This window comes from Ctenopharyngodon idella, chromosome 8, assembly GCF_019924925.1.
Source record: "Ctenopharyngodon idella isolate HZGC_01 chromosome 8, HZGC01, whole genome shotgun sequence".
Taxonomy (NCBI): Eukaryota; Metazoa; Chordata; class Actinopteri; order Cypriniformes; family Xenocyprididae; genus Ctenopharyngodon; species Ctenopharyngodon idella.
Genome location: NC_067227.1, coordinates 32,580,129 through 32,602,618, shown reverse-complemented (window position 1 = coordinate 32,602,618; position 22,490 = coordinate 32,580,129). Strand labels below are relative to the sequence as shown.

The 22,490-nt window shown below is 35.8% G+C and overlaps 1 protein-coding gene and 1 long non-coding RNA gene across 4 annotated transcripts in view; one reads left to right on the top strand and one right to left on the bottom strand.

Moving 5' to 3' along the window:
* Positions 1-16,200, top strand: part of eeig1a (estrogen-induced osteoclastogenesis regulator 1a) — a 34,967-nt gene extending 18,767 nt beyond the window's left edge. For 2 of the 3 annotated variants that reach the window (XM_051901827.1, XM_051901828.1), the window contains exons 3-12: positions 3,898-4,018; positions 4,301-4,330; positions 7,423-7,539; positions 9,207-9,253; positions 9,383-9,534; positions 9,703-9,804; positions 11,821-11,989; positions 12,141-12,262; positions 12,539-12,608; positions 12,698-16,200. In XM_051901827.1, the coding sequence (XP_051757787.1) occupies positions 3,898-4,018; positions 4,301-4,330; positions 7,423-7,539; positions 9,207-9,253; positions 9,383-9,534; positions 9,703-9,804; positions 11,821-11,989; positions 12,141-12,262; positions 12,539-12,608; positions 12,698-12,743 (976 nt within the window). In that variant the 3' untranslated portion in view covers positions 12,744-16,200. The remainder of the gene's footprint in view (positions 1-3,897; positions 4,019-4,300; positions 4,331-7,422; positions 7,540-9,206; positions 9,254-9,382; positions 9,535-9,702; positions 9,805-11,820; positions 11,990-12,140; positions 12,263-12,538; positions 12,609-12,697) is intronic. The other variant, XM_051901830.1, reaches the window with a different exon arrangement.
* LOC127516922 (uncharacterized) lies at positions 13,938-21,342 on the bottom strand. Its single transcript, XR_007931134.1, has 4 exons — positions 20,724-21,342; positions 20,456-20,565; positions 18,906-19,121; positions 13,938-17,067 (listed from the first exon to the last, which is right to left on the bottom strand). It is a non-coding gene; the product is annotated as an uncharacterized LOC127516922 (long non-coding RNA).
* Positions 21,343-22,490: the final 1,148 nt, after the last annotated feature.

The following is a 22,490-nucleotide window of genomic DNA, read 5'->3' as shown; positions in this document are numbered from 1 at the left end:
GTTGAAAACAGTTCATATTTCTGTGGAAACCATGTTGCATTTTATTTTTCAGGATTCTTTGATGAATAAGAAAGTTCAAAAGAACAGCATTTATTTGAAATAGAAATCTTTTGTAAAATTATAAATGCCTTTACTGTCACTTCTGATCAATTTTATGCATCTTTGATGAATAAAAGTATTCATTTCTTTAAAAAAAACTTTTGAACAGCAGTATATATATAAAATAATACTACAAAAATGTAGAAATATGAGTGTTTTACACACGCACACACACATATAAATGTGTATATATATTACACAATTAACCTCTAATTTCCCTTTGAATTCTTGTTGATCTGACCTTATGAGACCCATTTGACAGATATTACTGAGATTTTAATCCATCTGTGGTATCAGACATGTTCACAAATGTGACTAGTTATGTTAGTCTATTCTAAATGTTTATAAGTACGTTTGAGCTATTAAATGCCACAGGCTCTCTGAGACCCAAACAGGTTACTATAGCACACGGTTATGGTTTGGGGTAGTCTAGTTCATTTGCTTTATATAGAAAAGAGTTTGTGGTGTGGCCTGTTTTAGACAAACGCGTGTGATCGCAAGTAAACATGTATGCAGTTTGTTTTAGTCCAAGAACATGAAACATGAACATTAGTCACACACTATTGCCACTCCTTATTGCGGTATGAAGTGTGTCTGTGTGAGAGAGAGAGAGAGAGAGAGAGAGAGAGAGAGTGTGTGTGTGTGTGTGTGTGTTTGAGTGTGAAGAAGGATTAGGAACAGATGCTGGCGTTGGCGATAAGCCACATTACAGCTCTCTGAGCGTTTTGTAGATGACGATGTCTGCTCTGGTTCTGTCCTGAAACTCCAATGTGTTTATATTCACCAGATCCATGATGACATTCTGTTTTAATATCATTCAACAGGTTTATTTTGTCCATCCACTCAAACTTGGATTTTCACGGCTTTGTTTCTAAGATGTTTTTAGTGGTTTTAACATGTTACTATGTGGTTGCTGGGCAAGCAATTGTGTAAATAATAATGTAACATTCGCCGTTCTAATTCAAATCTGATAGGCTTCCTCTGCTGTTAGCAGAACTGAGTTGTATTATTAGACATATATTTGCATAGCAGATGGTCAGAAGCTCATGAATATTCAGTACTGTTTGTTCATGGTTCTCTTTACATTCTCAAGACAGTCATGAGTTTGTGTGCTTGTGTTTGTGTGTATATTTGTAGTGTTTGGTTCGAGTCCACCTTATTCTTGTCCGGGTCGAGTCTGAGTCTTTAACCATTCGAGTCTGAGTCTTTAACCAATCGAGCCTGAGTCTAGCCTGAGTCTTTAACCAATCGAGTCTGAGTCGAGCCTGAGTCTTTAACCAATTGAGTCAGAGTCGAGTCTGAATCTTTATCCAATCCAGTCTGAGTCGAGTCTTTAACCAATCCATTCCGAGTTGAGTCTTTAACCAATTGAGTCCAAGTCGAGCCTGAGTCTCTAACCAATCGAGTCTGAGTCAAGTCTGTCTTTAACCAGTCGAGTCTGAGTCTTTAACCAATCAAGCCCGAGACAAGCCTGTCTTTAACCAATCGAATCAGAGTCGAGTCTTTAACCAATCAAGTATGAGTCGAGTCTTGAGTCTATAACCAATCAAGTCCGAATCAAATCTGAGTCTTTAACCAATCGAATCAGAGACAAGTCTGAGTCTTTAACCAATCCACTCCGCGTCGAGTCTTTAACCAATTGAGTCCGAGTCGAGTCTGAGTCTTTAACCAATTGAGTCCGAGTCGAGTCTGAGTCTTTAACCAATTGAGTCCGAGTCGAGTCTGAGTCTTTAACCAATCGAGTCCGAGTCGAGTCTGAGTCTTTAACCAATCAAGTCTGAGTCTTGAGTCTGAGTCTTTAACCAATCGAGTCCAAGTCGAGTCTGTCTTTAACCAGTCGAGTCCGAGTCTTTAACCAATCAAGTCCGAGTCAAGTCTGTCTTTAACCAGTCAAATCCGAGTCAAGTCTGAGTCTTTAACCAATCAAGGCCGAATCAAATCTGAGTCTATAACCAATCGAGTCCGAGTCGAGCCTGAGTCTTTAACCAATCAAGTCTGAGTCGAGTGCGAGTCTTTAACAGATCGAGTCCGAGTCGAGCCTGGGTGTTTAACCAATCTAGTCCGAGTCGAGCCTGAATCTTTAACTAATCAAGTCAGAGTCAAGTCTTTAATCAATCGATTCTGAGTCTTTAACCAGTCGAGTCCGAGTCGAGCCTGGTCGTGCCTGAATCTTTATAAATCTTAAATAAACGCGCCGTCAAAATAAGTCACAACAACAAGCACAGTTTACATCACTTCGGAGTTCAGAGTGTGAGTGCAACCAGGAAAATGGCCCTAGGGAAACCTTAGTTCTCGAGGAACCACCCTGGTGGCTAGTTCCTATAACTAAGTTCCTGGAACAACATGGTACGAAAGCCCCTATTATTATTACATGCATATGTTTACTTTTTATTATTATTTAAAGAAGAAACCAAACCAATGTATAGTTGACATTTGAGGCTTAAAAGATATGGCATGCAGTTGCATCAAACCGTGGTATAAAGCTATTCAAAACAACATTCAATGTAATTGTGATAATCGTAATCAATAATCGCAATTACAATTTCAAGGGAATAATCGACAATTATGATTTTTGTCATAATCGTGCAGCCCTAATGCACTATATTACATATTCATATATTCATATGTTATTGATGCCTTCATTATTTAATGTATAGTGAAAAACATTTTTATATTACAGGCACCATTTAAATGTTTATATTTCACCAACGAATTGGAGTAGAAACACAATTGACCCTTCGCCAGGAGTTTGATTGACAGGCGATCTAACCAATCATAACGCCGAATCCGCCATTTTGTCCGACAAAGCAGTCAGAGGAGTTAGTAGATTAACGTAGGTGGACTTGAACTTGAAAAATGGTGTGTACTGATGTCTTTCCGCGATTGAAACAACATTCCTTCTGATGTTCATTCATGTTTGTTTGACGCTAGAAAAGAACTAGTAGGAAGAGATGATCGGTTCATGAGCCGTCTGAACTGAGGCGCTACAGCGATCTGTCACGACCACGACACATTAAAGAGCCACAAAACGTTATTTATTGTTTAAATTTCTTTGAAAATGACAACATTTGAAATTTGAGACTTTATTTCATATCAAAAGTAACCTGCTCTGTCTTGTCTGTTGACACGTTGTCAGTGTCCTCTTTGCTCCGCAATGTATTTTTCACTGCGTGAGAACATGATGTGTGGTGTGAGATCGGCATGGCTTGTCGGACATAGCAACAGTAACTAAAGGGGGCAGGTCTTTGCGAACGGTCAATTGTATACTTAAAAAGTTGATACAAAAACTGCATTATGTGCAATTTAAATGTCTGTATGCAACTCAGCTTTTATTTAAGTATCAATTTGATTAATTTATTACTAAGTAATTTGTTTTGTTTTTTGGCTAAATGAAAACTTTGTTGTTTCAGTAAAAAATCATTTCAATGCATGACTAGTAGGAACGGAAGCTGGCGGTGTGTCAATCATTGACCACATGTAATATAATATCATGTGAATATCCTTCACATTTTTACTAAATGCTTCAGAATGGCTATTATATTGAAATAAGTTCCCTTCGGTTTAGTTGAGGAACGTGAGGTTTGATTCTTGCCTTTGAAGGTCTGGATCATTTCCAGTCGCAAACGGCCTCGAACCCTTTACTACACGACCAGCCATTACAAACAGACCCACAGCTTGAAACATTAGCAGAGAGTCGATATCACAACCAACATCAACATATCATCACCGCTCAGTCTGGAACCGACTCGAGCATGTGTCTGAAATAACAGTCCCGAATCTTTGTTCTCTCGCCCACAGAGAAGAAGTCCACGAGAACGCCGTTCGCTGGAGGAAGAGGTTCTCCTTTGTATGCAAAATGAGTGCCAACCCCAACACGGGTGTTCTGGACCCCTGTGTGTGTCGCGTCTCTGTGAGGAAGGTAGGATGAATTCGTCAAGGATTGGTCTCGTTAAAGTGAGGTTAAATTTGAGGTCTTAACTCCCGTAGGACTTGTGGGCGGAAAGCATGCTGAGTTTGAGTAGACCTTGGAACTAAAATTAAAGGCAAAGGTTTTCACACATGTTGTCAGCTTGAAGTGTTGCTTATGAAGAGTGTGTTTGGGTGAGGTTGTGTTTAGGTATGTTGGGATAAACATTGATGCCGTTCAGTGCGTCTGACTGTCCCGTCACTGAACTTCACACTCTTCCTGTTTTCATTACAGGAACTCAAAGGAGGAAAAGCTTATTCAAAGGTGAGTGAAAGCATCCACATCTTTCCTTTCTGTACATTTATATATAGAACTATGATTGTGCAATTTAACATTCAAAGGTTCACAAAAACAATTTATGTTGGAAGAATGAATAGTACTTTTGGGAAATCTCTTTAAAATTATGTTCACTCACATGAGATGAAGAGACTACTCTAGATACACTACTGTTCAAAAGAGTTTTTTGAAAGAAATTAATGCTTTTATTCAGCAAGGATGCAGTAATTTTATTACTGTTTTTACTGTAGTTTTGATCAAATAAATGCAGCCTTGGTGAGCAGAAGAGACTTCTTTAAAAAAAAGTATGATTAATATGATATTCTTTTTTTTTTTCATATTCTTTTTATACCCAATATATATTTTTAAATATTATATTTATATTATTAAAATAAAATGATAATTATTTATTTAAATTACTATTTTCAAAAATAATATTTCAATTATATTTTACAATTACAAATGCAATGTAAAAATTCAGGTATCTATGGAAGCTTGTTTCCGTCATGAAATAAAAAATAAAAAAGGTAATTGCGATTTTTCTTTTTCTTTTTTTAATCTCAAAATTCAGACTTTTTTTCTCAGAATTGCGAGTTATAAATTCAAAATTGCGAGATATAAACTTGCAGTTGCGTGTTATAATGTATAATTATAACAAAAAGAAGTGAGTTTATATCTCACAACAAATTACGAAATATATTCATATATTCTTACGAAATACTGGAAATGCCTCTTTTCAGTTTTCATCGGTCAATGACCCTTGAGTTGAAATCCTCTCAGCTTTGTCCTTGAGATGTACAATCCTCATTAAAATCCTCATAATGAAATCTATTTCATCAGTGCTTTCATGCTGTCCAATGCATGTCATGTGAAAGGACCTTTACAAGGTGTATTTGGAGTCATACATCACATTAACACAGTCAACATCACATTAAACTTTACAACATTATCGTGCACAGGAGCCACTAACTCACCTCACCATGTTGTAAACACATTTGTCTGGCTTGTCACAAGATTTACACGCTCATTATAATGCCATGGTCATTTGACCGCAGTCTTCAGGCATGTGACGCTTATCTTACATAAGCAATGCTTATTACCTCTCACATAAAAGACCATTCAAAGTCGCGGCCTGATCCGGCGTTACTCATAAAAGTGCCCTAGATAGCACACAGAGGTGGGGAATGTTTCATTCTTCAGCAGTTAATCGACTTTCCTTGTATTTTCCCTGCAGCAGGGCTAAGTTTGGATTTCCCTGATCTAAAAATACTTGTGAAGGGTTCTTTAAATACATGCATCTGGCAACAGTAGGTGTTCAGGGAAATGAACCCTGAGGGGATCCGGGAGCAGCTCTGAGACTTGACAATAAGTCAACAGGATGTTTAACTAGCAGCCGTCTACTAAACATTCACCTAACGCTCAGACGTGCAACAGGAATGCCGCTTCGTTGGTGTCAGAGTATCAACTTAATGAATGTACTGTTAGTCGCTCTAGTTGAGAAAATGTCTGTTAATTGAACCAGGCATTTATAAGTTTAGACTTGGATGATACTTAAAGGGGATCTATAATGTCCTTTTCACAAGATGTAATATAAGTCTCTGGCGTCCCCAGAATGTGTCTGTGAAGTTTCAGCTCAAAATACCCCACAGATCATTTATTATAGCTTGTCAAATTTGGCCCTATTTGGGTGTGAGCAAAAACACGCCGTTTTTGTGTGTGTCCCTTTAAATGCAAATGAGCTGCTGCTCCCGGCCCCCTTTCCAGAAGAGGGCGGAGCTTTAACAGCTCGCGCTTCGGTCGCTCAACAACAACAAAGCTGGAGAATCTCACGCAGCCAAAATGAGGATTGTCAGTAACTGTGTTCAGCCTTACATTGTTCAAACCGGAGTCGACACTGATGGAGAGACTCAGAAAGAAGTTACAACTTTTAGGACGTTTCTGAATGGTTAGTGGATAAATGTATGTAGTTGCTGTGGAGTTGATTCAACTCATCGACTAGCATGTGCCGTCATGTTAATCTTTTGTGCAAATCCAACGTTGAATTGACCCTCGTTTGAGAAGCAGTCCAGCATAAAATGACGGCATGACAACAACACTCGACTACAACAACACTTCCTCTTCTCTAAAGCAGCCCAACATGGCCTCACCCCCTTTGTTGCGTGTTCTCAGGGGCGGAGTTTATGTAAATTTTAGGGTTAGTGATGTCACCTACCCGGGAACAAAGCTTTTAAGATTTTCAACTGTTGCACAATAAAACAGAAATTGAAAACAATCCTACAGATTTTTCATTCTTTCATTCAGCATGGATGCATTAAATTGAACAAAATAACAAAATGCATCACAGTAAAGACATTTATAATGTCACAAAAGATTTCTATTTCAAATAAATGCTGTTCTTTTGAACTTTCTATTCATCAAAGAATACTGAAAAATGTCACGGTTTCCACAAAAATATGAAGCAGCACAACTGTTTTCAACATTAATAATAATCATAAATGTTTCTTGAGCAGCAAATCATCATATCAGAATGATTTCTGAAGGATCATGTGACACTGAAGACTGGAGTAATGATGCTGAAAATTCAGCTTTGATCACAGGAATAAATTACAGTTTAAAATATATTCACATAGAAAAGAGCTATTTTAAATTGTAATAATATTTCACAATATTTCTATTTTTACTGTATTTTTTTATCAAATAAATCCAGCCTTGGTGAGCAGAAAAGACTTCTTTCAAAAGTAAAACAAAAAAGTCTTACTGAGGAAGTAGATTGTTTTGTGTTTTCTGTCATGTTATCTGGGAAACATATGATTAATTTTGTAATCACTGGGATATTCCAGTATGGACAGATCGGGAATTTCCCTCTAGCACAGTTCAAACTTATAATCATATTAGTTATGAAAAGGCAAACTGCTTGGCTGAGAAAGAGCAGAGGACAAGCCTGACGTGCACCATATGCTCTATACCGCTGCCAAACTATAATCAGCACACATTTCACATTTGCCGTGGCATGATGGGAATTCTGCGCTTATAAACAAAAGCAAATGTTAACCGTGTCTGTATGTGTCTGATCTTTCCAGCTGGGCTTTGCTGATCTGAACATGGCGGAGTTTGCTGGTTCAGGCTCCACCGCGCGCTGCTGTCTGCTGGAGGGATACGACACCAAGAACACCCGCCAGGACAATTCCATCCTGAAGGTCAGAGGTCAAACTGGAGCTGACATACTGCATCATTCTTTTTTTTTATTATTAGAAACAGTATTTTCTAGCAGGTATAGACCTTATGCGCCAGAGAAACAAGCGCGCCGCCATCTTTATAAAATTGTCTTTGAACTTCCGTTTTTGCGGTAGCTCTGTACATTTCTATGGCATCGCTGTCAAAGAATAATTAGCTGGTGAAGTGGATTTACTTGTTGTAGAGTTAATGAAAGTTATCATGAGCATTGTTATGTTTAAATCAGATGTCTTAACAAATGTCAGTAGACCCAGAAGATTTTAAAACGAGCAATTCATTCATAAATACGTAAGATCGCTGTGGAAATACAAGCCGGAAGTATTAAAAGGGGCGGAGCTACATAAGGTCTATACAGAAAAGAGATCAAATTAAAAGTGCAAACAAGGACAACAAACAAACAAATAAATAAAACAGAAATGTAAAAACGAGCCAACGGGTGCAAATATAAGGGACAGCAGACAAATTCAAGAAATTTATTTAAACTAAAGTAAATTAATTCATATATATATATATATATAATACATACACACGCACTATATGTAAATATACATTTATATATAATTAAATATATTTTTTAAAAACAAGCCAACAGGTGTGCACATATAAGGGACAGTAGATAGAAATTCAAGAAATTTAAAATAAATATATAAGCAAACTAACATAAATAAATAAATAAAGAAAAATCAAGAAAAAAATTGATATAAATAAATTTATATTAGGTGTGTGTGTGTGTGTATAAAGAAAAAATATTTATATAAATTAATCTATATTAAATGTTTATGTGTGTATATATATATATATATATATATATAATAAAATTCAAGAAATTAATTAATTTAAACTAAAGTAAATTAATTCATATATATATATATATATATATATATATATATATATATATATATATATATAAATGTAAAGAAATATTTTTTTTTAAATCAGGCCAACGGGTGCAAATTTAAAGGACAGTACACAGAAATTAAAGAAATTTATTTAAAATAAATATATACATAAACAATTAAATAACTAATAAAGAAACTTTTTTTTGTTTTGTTTTGTTTTTACTTTTTGTGCTTGTTTTTAAAAGTGTTAAGTTTGTTTACTTACTTTCTTTGTTCATTCATTTATTTATTTATTTTAATTTCTGTTGACGTCCTTTGTATTTTCACCCGTTATTTATTTATTTAAATAAAATAATTAATTACCAAATTAAATAGATTATTACGATTATGCATTGTAATAACAAACTGAAATGTAATATATTTTTAAAATCAAGCCAGCCGGGGTCAAACTACAAGGGACAGTAGACAGAAATTCAAGAAATTACTGTACAATAAATAAATAAGAAAGAAATGAAACAAACTTAACACGTTTAAAAGGAGAATTCGATAACACACCAGGCTTGTGAACATGTATGTGATCACATGCACATTTCTGCTCTCTCCTATATGATTTGTTAGTTTTGGTTATGCAGTATTCTTGAAACTGGCCTCCATTTAGCCTAAAAAATATTCATCTGAAGTTTAAGGTTGCAAGTTAAGCAAGCATAAATAAGGTTGTAAGTTAAGCGAGCATAATAAAAGTTAAAATTGATCTGTGAAAATCAAACATGTTCTTTCCCGTCCATTTGAAGGTGACCATTGGAATGACCCTCTTATCTGGAGATCCGTGTTTTAAAACGTGAGTGTCGCTTTTCATTGTCTGCTGCTGTAATGTGTGCTCTGGCGCCCCCTTTAGGATCATAAATGACAATACAACAAGTGTGTGACTGATTTAATGAGTGTCTGAAATGTGTTTTTGTATAATCAGTCCACCAAGCACAGCCAAATGTATATCTGTGGCGGGTCAGGACCCTTCCCTGCAGCTGGACTGTAAAGGAGAAGGAACAGCTGAAGTTTTGCCTCGACTGACTAAACAGAGGCCTTCTATACTCGGCTCTGGTAAAAGTCACATCATTAAAGGTGTATTTCATAACAGACATGATATGAGAGTAATTTATTTGTCAGTAGTAATATGATTAATAAATAAGCAGTTCAATCAAGTTTGAGCATGAAACAGCTCTGCGAAGTCCTTCCAGCGGGAGTTATTTCATTTTGAATCATTATTTTGTCTGTTTTGTTTTCATTTAGCTCTTTCCGAGGAGGTGGATCAGAGTCAGAGTCCCGATGAGTCGTTTCACACGGGTCATTCGCGCAACTCAAGTTATGCCAGTCAGCAAAGCAAACTCTCAGGTGTGTGTCTGCACTGACCGTCTCTTCACAATAAAGGAATCCTCAGTGAATTCTGTGCGTTTTCTTGCGTGTCAGGAAGATTCAGGAAGTGCGCCTACAGCTTCCTGTCTTTTTCCATGCTTTAGGTCCCTGCGCTTCCAACACCCTGCTATTGTGTGGGAATGTTTGTTTAACATACTCCTACTGACACTACAGGAGTGCACAAACAGTCATCAGCTACAGCGTGTTTGTGTACTTTTGAAGCCAGTTATTGCTGCATGACAATCCACTCGACATATGCAGTGTCTGTCTTTGATACGACAGGGTTTGTCTTTGCATTTAAGTTTATTCTGACTTTCACACATGATTTTGACTGATGATGACCATGTCTTTCCAAAGGAAAATTGTCAAAGAGATAATCTCTTTTCATGCATATTGTTTTTTTTTTTAGTACTTTCTCAGCAGTACTTTACAAAAAGGTCCCATTTGTTAACATTAGTTAATCCATCAACTAACATGAACTAATAATGAGCAATACATTTGTTACAGTATTTAATAATGTTAGTTAATGTTAGTTAATAAAAATACAACTGTTTATTGTTAGTTCATGTCAGCTCAGGTCCATTAAACAATATTAACTTAGTTCATGTTAACTACTTATTGTGAAGTGTTAACACCTTCTCATTGTTTTTTTGCTGTCATCTGATGTTTGATTGATATTCTTTCTCTGTAACTTGTAATTGTCAACATTTATCACCGATTTTTTTTCTCAGGAGAAGTTAAAACTGGTTGAAATTCAGTCTGAAAAGACATTTAGAGATTCTACTAAAGCATCATGAAACAAACTTATGGAAGCTTGTTTTCTCCACTGAATAAAAAAAAAGGTTCTGACTTTTCATTTTACAATTCTGACTTTTTTTTTCTCACAATTGCGATACATAATGTCAGAATTGCGAGATGTAACCTCAAAATTGTGCGTTATAAAAACAGTGGCGATATAAACTTGCAATTCTGACTTTTCTTGCAATTGCAAGATGTCAGAATTGCGAGTTTACTATAAACTCTAAAGCTATATAAACTCTATAAACTATAAAGCTATAAAATCACAATCCTGACTTTCTCACAGTTACGAGATATAATCTCACAATTCAAAAATTTTTCTCGCAATTCTGACTTTTTTTCTCGCAATTGCGAGATATAAACTCGCAATTCTGACTTTTTTTCTCGCAATTCTGACTTTCTGACAATTGGGAGATATAAACTCAATTCTGACTTTTTTTTTCTCACAATTTTGACTTTTTCTCACAATTGCATTATAAACTCACAATTCAGACTTTTTTCTCACAATTCAGACTTTTTTCTTGCAATTCTGACTTTTTTTCCTCACAACTGCAAGATATAAACTCGTAATTCTGATTGTTTTCTCACATTTACGAGATATAATCTTGCAATTCTGGCTTTTTTCTTGCAATTCTGACTTTTTCTCAGTTACGAGATATAATCTCACAATTGTGACTTTTTTTTCTCACAATTCCGACTTTTTGTCTTACAATTGCGATATAGTCTTACAATTTTGACTTTTTCTCACAATTGCATTATAAACTCACATTTCAGACTTTTTTTTCGCAATTCTGACTTTTTTCTCTCGCAATTCTGACTTTATAGCTCGTGATTGCGAGTTTATATCACGCAGTCCTGAGAAAAAAAGTCAGAATTGTGAGATAAAAAGTCACAATTACCCTTTATTTTTTATTCTGTGGCGGAAACAAGCTTCTATACAAACTTGCACTCAACTACTACTATGAATCCACAAAAAAAAAAAAAAAACATTGGCAGGTCAAATGCATGTTTTCAAGGTTTACTATGCACATGTTCTGCTTTCTTGATACCTAGTAACGCTAGTAATGCTGCAGCGCTTGTCATGTGGAGGTTGAAGTGGTGCATGATGAAACCCTTGTTTATTGAGCGTGCATGTGTGTAGTCCACTGACTGTGTGTGTGTGTGTGTGTGTGTGTGTGTGTGTGTGTGTGTGTACAGGCTACAGCACCGAACACTCCTGCTCCTCCAGTCTGTCAGATCTGACCCATCGCAGAAACACATCTACAGGCAGCAGCGTGAGCACAGACGTCCCTTCTGAGAGCGACACCCGCCCTGACCGGCCTCCACGACCTCCGCGGCCCATCTTACCCTCCAACAGACCTCCACGGTACGTCCATGTCAGCCTGGCCTGAAAGGGCAGATACATAAATGACCCGCATTATTATGCGACGCACTGATGTATGTAGTCATGAAATATTGTCCCTCCACTTGAATGTCCGACAGTAAATATAACTGGCATTTCCTTCTGTTTATTCCAGGAGGAAACAAGATTCGGTGGAAGATCAGCCGACCTGGGTCAACGACACGCGCATAGACGCAGACGACATCGTGGAGAAGATCGTCCAGAGCCAGAACTTCTCTGACATCAGTAACATGGAAGGTGAGAGTTTCAGATCCCTCTGTCTCAGCTGATCAGGATGTGTTTTACATTTGTAGGAGTAAAAATACTCATGACTGCTTGCATAATCAATAATTTCCAATCAACACGTTCCATTTTTCTGTGCATTTTTATTGCATTTATGTACGTTATTTAATTTTTGATGTAATAAGATGTCGACAAAATCCATTTACAAGTGCTGACAGCTGATAATTGCAGGTGTAAACAGCAGTGTGTCGTCATCATGCACTCACTTCTCCTCTGTGTGTCTGTGTTCAGATAGTAACCTGAGGCTGTTTGTGAGCAGAGACGGAACGACAGCGCTGAGCGGGATCCAGCTGGGAAACAGGTGATTCAATACAAACACACTGGATTGTGCTTGTTCCGCTGCTGCAAAAACACTAAACGTACTGATCAAACTCTGTATTGTGTTCTCAGGGTCTCTGCTGGGGTGTATGAGCCAGTCGTCATTGAAAGCCATTAGATTTATTCCCAGTGTGTGTCCTGTTTTGTCACTGGAACAATCACACAAACTCTGATCTATTCACATCTCCTCCTGCATTTTCAGTAGTCTAAACAAGTCCAAGCAAATGTTTAAGTGCCAAACCACTGCTAACCACCGCACAACAGAAGAACATTTTGGACACATTAGAAGTTTTTCCACCACCTGTTGCTACACAAGTATGTTGTCTGCTTACAGCCGCATATATGTGTGATTTGTCTGGTCTGTTTCTTTGTCTACCGAATGAGGTTTCTATGGAAGCTTGTTTCCGCCATGAAATAAGAAATAAAAAAGGTAATTGCTACTTTATATCTAACAATCATTACTTTTTTTCTTGCAATTGTGAGTTTTAAATCACGCAATTCTGACTTTATAACTCAAAATTCTGACTTTTTTTCTCAGAATTGAGATATAAATTGACTTTATTGCGAGTTATAAAGCCAGAAATGCGAGATATAAACTAAATTCTGACTTCTTTCCTCAGAATTGCGAGATATAAACTCACAATTGCGTGATATAAACTTGGAATTGCGAGGAAAAAAGTCGCAATTTTGACTTTTTTTTTCTTGCAATTCTGACTTTTTTTCTCAGAATTGTGATATAAACTTGAAATTGCGTGTTATAAAGTCCAATTATAGGGGGAAAAGACTGTTTTTTTTCTCAGAATTGCCAATTTATATCTCAATTCTGACTTTAAAACTCGCAATTGCAAAGTCAGAATTGTGAGATATAAACTTACAATTCTGAGAAAAAAAGTTTGTATTTCGCAATTCTGACTTTATAACTCGCAATTGTGTTTATATCTCACAATTCTGAGAAAAGAAGTCAGAATTTCGTTTATATCTTGCAATTCTGGCTTTATAAGACGCAATTGCGAGTTTATATCATGCAATTTTGACTTTATAACTCGCAATAAATTCAATTTTATATTTTGAGAAAAAAGTCAGAATTGCCAGTTATAAAGTCAGTATTGTGTGATTAAAAACCTCACAATTGTGTGAAAAAAGTCATAATTGCAATTCTGACATTATAACTCATAATTGCAAGTTTAAATTTCTCAATTCTGAGGAAAAAAAAGTCCGAATTGTGAGATAAGTCGCAATTACAATTTTATTTAGTGGCAGAAACAAGTTTCCATATGTTTCACATCTGTACATGTATTTTTGTGAGTCTGAAGACACGTTTATAATTTTTGCCGAACACTAAGTTTTGACTTTGACGGGCTCTTTAAGGGCTGTGAAGTGTGACGTGGGTTTTTCCTGGAGCATCAGCCGGTCTGAATGCTGTGAAAGTACCAGAGATGCTCTCTGACCCACTGGACTGTGTTGTTTTTCTGTGTTGCTGTGCAACACTAAACTCCCTCCCTACAGATTCTAGTGTTATACAAACCAGTTTAATGCACTTTACAGGACAATCTCACAAAAACACGCCAGCTCATACAGTGCCTCAAAATCAGAAGAACAAGAAAGTGTATTTTCCACAAAGAAATGACACCTATTTTAGGACCATTAAGATTTTTTTGGGTTGTAACATCAATGATAATTGAGAATTTTTATTACCTTCTCAATACTTTACTGTAGTATCTTTAACTGTTTTTCATTGTATTGCAATATATTTTTAATTAGCTTAAATTATCATAAAGAATAAAGTCACAAATCTTAATGGTACTAATAATACACTCTATAAATGCTGGGTTGAAAATGGACAAACCCAGCGGCTGGGTTAAATGTTGGGTTAAACATGCTGGGCAGTTTTATTTAACTCAACTATTGTTTAAAAATGACTATATGTCTGGCTTAAAATGAACCCAAAATAGGTTGGAAATTAAAAATCAGACACATAATTACTAGAGGCAACAATAATAATCAAAGGTGAACATTTATTAATAAGCAATTTAATAAATGATTGTTTAATTATTATTCATTTAACTTGTTAATAAATGTTCATGTATTAAAAATATTAATAAATGTTAATTTCCAACATATTTTGGGTTCATTTTAAGCAAGAAATACAGTAATTTTTAAACAATAGTTGAGTTAAATAAAACTAACTAGCAGTCTTGGTCAAACATTTAACCCAACCAGCTGGGTTAAAACAACCCAATCGCTGGGTTTGTCCATTTTCAACCAAACTTGGGTTATTTTTAACCCAGCATTTCTGATTTTGGGATGAAATATGACTGATGTTTCTTGAGAGATTTCATGCAATTCACTCTTACGCATAAGTACTTTTGTGGGGCCAAACCGCACACAACTAAATACAAAATACATAATATTTCTAAATACACTGCAAGAAATGACTTTCATACTCAGTATTTTTATCTTGTTTTCCAGCACAAATATCTAAACATTCTTAAATCAAGATACATTTACTGGAGAAGCAAAGTGACTTAAGTCTTGTTTAATGAAAAATGTCTTAAAATGAAATTAGTTTATGCTAATATCAACCAAAAATAAGCTTATTTTCCTGACTCCATTGGCAGATATTTGTTCTTCTTGTAAGCACAAACTCACTTTATTCTGATACATTTTTCATTAAACAAGATATTTTAAGTCACTTTGCTTCTCCAGTAAATGTATCTTGATTTAAGAATCTTTAGATGTTTGTGCTGGAAAACAAGACAAAAATACTATGTAAGAAAGTCATACACAACATCATAATCATGATTCCAGTCACTGCTGGTTCACGTGCAGTAAAGTTTGTCTTTACTGTCATTGTCAAAGTGAGTTTCACCGCCCTCAGCTGCACTTGAAATCATTAAACTGACTCATTTTTCCAGTACAGAGGAACTCCACACCATCCCCAGATTTTCCAGAACCAGCTGGCTGGTTATTTTCCTTCACAAAAAAATCCCTAGAGACATAATGTGCTGGAGTTTCACAGTAAGACAGATGCTTTTATTGAAGACGAAGTGTATTTTTGCGTTTCTCAAGTGCACTTGATAAGCTGTGATGGACTCGTTCGGTGCTGCTCATATGAACTGAGTGCTTGTAGAAATCTTTATTCAGAGCACATAGGGTTTTTTTTAAGCTTTCAAACCCTTCTGATTTATTCTAATGAGAAAATACTTACTTGGTAACAAACATTAATTTTAGCGCTTCAGCATCTTGGCCTGCTAAATCACGATCATAAACACTAAACAATATGCAGATTCGACTGTGGATCAAACGAGCAGAATGACGTTCATCCGTTCAGCACCGAACTCTGAGATCTTTACATGTTCTTTAACCGTTGAGCGGGTTAGAGAACACAAAATGCACCAGGCCTTCATATCTCTCGCAAATAAGCTAACATTTTAATGCTTTATTAATAAAATAGACCTATAACTTAATAAATGTCTATAATTTCAATGAAATTCACTTGTATTTCTATATGTAGTGCACTATTTTTGTGAACATTGAATGTGCTTTTAATCAATAAATTTTAAGAAACTCTTTTACCCTTTCTGTTTTGTTGTCATGTCATTATAGATGTGATAGATTAATCTTCCATATTTTTGTTTGTCAATTAGCATCGTCCTGCTTTTAACTCTCTAAGAGGTTAAAAAAAATCACATTTTTAGACCTTTTTTGTGTAATGAGTTCATTTTCACTACCAATTAAAAGTTTTTTTTTTTTTTTTTTTTTTTTTAAGAAGTCTTTTCTGCTCCAAGGCTGCATTTATTTAATCAAAAATACATTAAAAAAAATAGTAAAATATTATTACAATTTAAAATAACTGTTTTCTATGTGAATATATAGTAAAATGTAATTTATATCCAGTGATCAAAGCTGAATTTTCAGCATCATTACTCCAGTCTTCAGTGTCACATGATCCTTCAGAAATCATTCTAATATGATGATTTGATACTCAAGAAACATTTATGATTATTATCAATGTTGAAAACTGCCTCATATTTTTGTTTTCGGGATTCTTTGAAAGTATTTATTTGAAATACTTTTTTGTGGCATTATAAATATCTGTATTGTCATTTTTGATCAATTTAATGCATCCTTACATAACAAAAGTAGGCCTACTAATTTGTAAAAAAAAAAAAAAACAAAAAAAAATTGTAGGCTACTCACACCTCAGCAAACAAATTCAATTTCCATATATATGCATTTGAAATGTATGAAATAGTGAGAGTTATGTAGCACATGATGTCCCATCTGAGGGTATTTTGCAGTGCTGTTTCACAGTGTGTCTCTCAGTGAGCAGCGGCGCTTTCTCCTGACGGTCAGCTGACAGCAGATCATACACCAAACACTGTCTTCTGGAGCCATCTGAACACCATTACTAGTCCTGAACGCACGAAGTGCACATGATCCTGCAGGTACAAGAGAGGACTTTAAAGGGATAGTTCACCCAAAAATGCAAATTCTGTCATCATTTACTCACCCTCAAGTTGTTCCAAACCTGTAAGAGTTTCTTTCTTCAGCTGAACACAGAAGAAGATATTTTAAAGAATATGGGTAACCAAACAGTTCATGGTCCCCATTGACTTACAGAGTATGGAAGTCAATGGGGTCCATCAACTGTTTGGTTTTCAACATTTTTCAAAACTCATACAGGTTTGGAACAACTTGAGGGTGAGTAAATGATGACAGGATTTTCATTTTTGGGTATCCCTTTAAGACATTTCATCATTACCCAAATTCAATTCTATGCAGGATATAGGCCTAGTATAATGCCTTTACATGCTGAAAAAACAGTTAAAAATATGGGATTAAACATTTATGGATGCTAGTTTCCAACACGGAATAAATAATAAATAAATAAATAAAAAGGGTAATTGTGAGTTTTTACAAATCTGACGTTTTTTTCCTTCGCAATTCTGAGAAGAAAAGTCCGAAACTCGCATTTACGAGAAAAAAAAAAAAGAGGTAAGAATTGTGAGATAAGTAGCTTTTATGGAAGCTTGTTTCCACCACTGAATAAAAAATTAAAAAGTTAATTGTGACTTTTATTTCACAATTCAGACATTTCTCTGAATTGTGAGATATAAACTCGTTGTAGCGAATTATAAAGTCAGAACTGTGAGATATAAACATGCAATTCTGCCTTTTTTTCTCCCAATTGTGAGTTTATATCTCGCAATTCTGACTTTTTTCTCTCAAAATTGCAAGATATAGCTAAACTCACAATTGCGAGTTGCAAAGTCAGAATTGTGAGATATAAACTTGCAATTGTGAGAAAATGTCAGAATTATGAGATTATTTTCTCAGAATTGGACTTTATAGAATTGGAATTTTTTTTCGCAATTGACCCTTCGCTGGGAGTTTGATTGACAGGCGATCTAACCAATCATAACGCCGAATCCGCCATTTTGTCCGACAAAGCCAGTCAGGGGAGTTAGTAGATTAACGTCGGTGGACTTGAACTTGAAAAATGGTGTGTACTGACATCTTTCCGCGGTTGAAACAACATTCCTTCTGATGTTCATTCATGTTTATTTGATGCTATAAATTAACTAGTAGGAAGAGATGATCGGTTCACGAGCCGCTTGAACTGAGGCACTACAGCGATCTGTCACGACACATTAAAGAGCCACAAAACGGTATTTATTGTTTAAATTTCCTTAAAAATGACAAAATTTGAAATTTGAGACCACTGAGGCAGAGTATGTTTCATATCAAAAGTAACCTGCTCTGTCTCTCGACGCGGGAGATACAAATTCACAATTGCAAGAAGAAAAAACATCCAAATTGTGAGAATTGTTTTTATTTTTTAATCCCGTGGCTTCCATAACCACGGAAGCTTGTTTCCGCCACTAAATAAAAAAATAAAAAAGGTAATTGTGAGTTTTTATCATGCAATTCTGGATTTTTATCACGCAATTCTGGATTTTTCTCAGAGATATAAACTCACAATTGCATCTTATAAAGTCAGAAATGAGATAAGAAATCTTAATTCTGAGAAAAAACGTCTTTTCTCCCCTCACAATTGACATTATAACATGCAATTGTGAGTTTATATCTCACAATTCTGACTTTAGAATTGCAAGAAAAAAGTCGCAATTTTTTTTTTTTTTTAATTTCATGACGGAAACAAGCTTCCATAAATAACCGTTCGTTATAATCAGTTTGGACGTGTTGATTCGGTTGTAATGCCCTCTACTGGACTTCAACACTACTACAAGCTCATCAGTGAGAGATGTAGAATGACCTATAATGAAGTAAGCCGTCACACTGAGGCAGAGGATGATGAGGAGGATGGTGCCGGGACCCACGTCCACCGGCGCGCAGGCGTTTGGACACACGCATGGACTCTCCACCCACATCTGCAGGGGCGCGTGACCGCTGAAGCTCTGGCTGGATGTGATGGAGTGATTCGGGCTGCATCGGTAATGAACTACAGTCTGAGGCTCGCTGTCAGAAAACACTGAGTGAGACACAATCAACAGCTGAATATATGACAGATATATTGCTTTTAGAGAGCATGAAACTTTTTTCTCTAAATTGCTCTGAATTATGAAGGAGGATGAGTGCAACTTAAAGATCTTGTGAAATCGTTTAAGGAGTGCAGTTTTCTTTACTGTGCAAACAGGATATATTGAAGGTCTCATTAGTTCATTAAATAGCCTTTTGTTTTTACAGCCATTATACATGATTCTCATTATAAGAGAGAATTTTATTGGACAAAAAATTTGGCACAACCATAAGTGCAAGATATTTTTGCTCTAGCTAGAGAAACGCTGTAATTTTTAAATGCATATACAATATCTGCAAAAAAAAATGTTTTGTTGACTTTCAGTAGTGAAGCGTTCAAAACTGACAGACATTAACTAAAAGACACAATATTTTAATTTTAAACAAAATGAAGGAATCGGTTAACTTGAAAATAAAAATGTAAACAAATAGGCCTAAATGATTTTTTTTTTGCAAATTGCAAATAAATGATCATTTACACTCAAAAAAAAAAAAGAAAAAGAAAAAATACTTTTTTTAAGATTTATGCAATTTAATTAATAGTAAAATTCCATCAAATTGAATTGAATAATCCTTAAGCAATTTAACTGAACAATCCGTAATCAATTATTCAATTAAATTGCGTAAAATCTTTAAATTTTTTGAGTGTAAGATAATAAATTAATAAATGACTTTTAAATGTATTTACTTTCTTTATCAGTTTACCAAATCTGTTTCTAATGTCATTGGACAGTTGACAGGGCATGGTTGCCATCTTGTGGTAAAAATAATTACTGCAAAAAAAATTAAATGCGCATGTGCGACCTGCGCATACAGAGTATGCGTGGTTACAAAAATCCGGTGTGTGTACCAAAAACACATGAATTTTAACACGTTAACAACACATAAAATATGTGTATTTCATGCGTGTTTAACACGTATTTCTCTTTTTTATTGAAAAATCAGCGCGTGAAATACACATCTTTTACGTGTTGTTGACGTGTTAAAATTGAACCTTTTGGCCTTCCATACTTATGATGAAATTCGCATCGCGCAAACAACGTGCATGAAATACGTGTTAAATACACGTGAAATACACGTCTTTTACGTGTTGTTGACGTGTTAAAATGTCACGTGTTTTTTAACCTTTTGGCCTTCCATACTTCTGATGATGAAATTCGCGTCACGCACACTACACTGACCCTCATGTACCCGTAAAAAGTGAAGTATATTTTAGGCTTAATAGCACCAGCTGCCTTAAATGTAAGTGAATAATGAATTAAAGACATTCTTGATGCAGTAACTTACTGTAATAAGACACAGAGAGTGTCTTCTTTGAGTCGTCATAGCTGAATTTATTGCCCTCATGTCTGCCGTAGTTCAAGTATTGAGTGATGTACATGTTGTCCTGATGAATCCTAAAATCAGCTTCCATGAGTTTCACTTTACATATAAATAACAATACTGCCAGACTGCCAATAAGTTGACAATGAAATATTCTGAGCTTGTAAATGATCATAACTTTTTTTTTGTGTTTACTACTAAGCAAAAGCCATTTTAAATGTGATGAACTCACCTTCTAATGACACAAGCAGCCACATTGGTGCAGTCGGAGACTGAGTGCTCGGGTTGTGAGAAGGCCAGACACGGGCTGAAGGACAGCAGCACATCCGTGTTTTGTGGCGCTGATGGCAGGGGTTTGAGCCGCTGTATGAACCCGTCCTCATCCGCCACTGAGCCCAGATCGATGAGCCCGGATCCGTCCCGCATCAGACATTTACACTGATTCACTTTAATACAGCCGCTGTGTTTCAGCTCGAATGGAGGATCCGCTGCAATGAGGCCTAAAGAGAAATAAACCACAGTCAGAACGGAGAGAACCATAGCGAACATTCACCATTTCTGAGTCTGACCACTAACTAGAGCCGCAGCACTAGTCAGTTAACACACTAGTGATAATAGTGCACATGAATGTGTCAGATTCCAGCACAGCAACAACAGAAGAGCTCATATCTATCTATCTATCTATAAGATATTCTAACATATTTCATGTGTTTACACTCATTTTAGGGGGGCATCAAATTATTATACCACATAAAACAAAGATGAATATGTTTTTTTAGTAGAAAGCACATATTATGACTTGAACCACCATGTCACATCTGCTCTTGTTGTCTGCACTACTATGTAGGTGTTGATGTGCGTGGGGAAAAACACTAATCCTCATCAGTGGCTGTGCGTGTGCACTTTAAAGGGTTAGTTCACTTAAAAATGAAATATTCTGTCATTAATTACTCACCCTCATGTCGTTCCACACTTGTAAGACCTTTGTTCACCTTCAGAACGCAAATTGAGATATTTTTGATGAAATCTGAAAGGTATATGACTTGTCCATAGACAGCAATATAATGAACACTGTCAAGGTCCAGAAAGGTACTAAAGACATCGTTAAAACAGTCATGTGACTGCAGTGGTTCAACCTTAATGTTATGAAGAGACGAGAATACTTTTTGTGCGCAAAAACTCCCCAAAAATAATGACTTTATTCCACAATCTTCTCTCTTCCCTGTCATTATCGTTACGCAGGTGACGCAATAAGCACAGTGAAGGCTTCCATGTTTAAGTCCGAATGCCGACTCAGTATTGGCCGACACTGATCACGTGATTAGCAGGACGCATGCGTGTGATACTGAGCCGGCCAATAATGAGTCGCCGTTCTGACGTTGAACCTGGAAGCACTGGATGTAAACAACGTATGAGAATGACACAGAAGAGAAGAGATTGTTGAATAAAGTCCTTATTTTTGTTTTGTTTTTGCGCACAAAAAGTATTTTCGTCACTTCATAACATTAAGGTTGAACCACTGCAGTCACGCCGACTGTTTTAACAATGTCTTTAGTACCTTTCTAGACTTTGAAAGTGTTGATTATATTGATGGACGAGTCATATACCTCTCGGATTTCATCAAAAATATCTTAATTTGTGTTTTCCGAAGATGAACGAAGGTCTTACAGGTGTGGAACGACATGAGGGTGAGAAATTAATGACAGAATTTTCATGTTTGGGTGAAACAAAGTGAAAAGTGTGATTCATTATATTTAAATGAATGCTCAACCTTTCTGTCTTCTGTGCAGCTCATTTTCACCCACTTGTCGTAGCGTCTGAAATGGTCTTTTCCATGCTGGTGTCTGATAATAATTCAGAACCTCAAACATCAGAACAACCAGAACATGAAACTTTTATGGGCATCATGAATATTTAATATTTATTGAAATGTTCCATTGCTAATATATATACAGTGCACACTGTTGAGTAAAAATGGAATTTGAAAAAACATTATGTA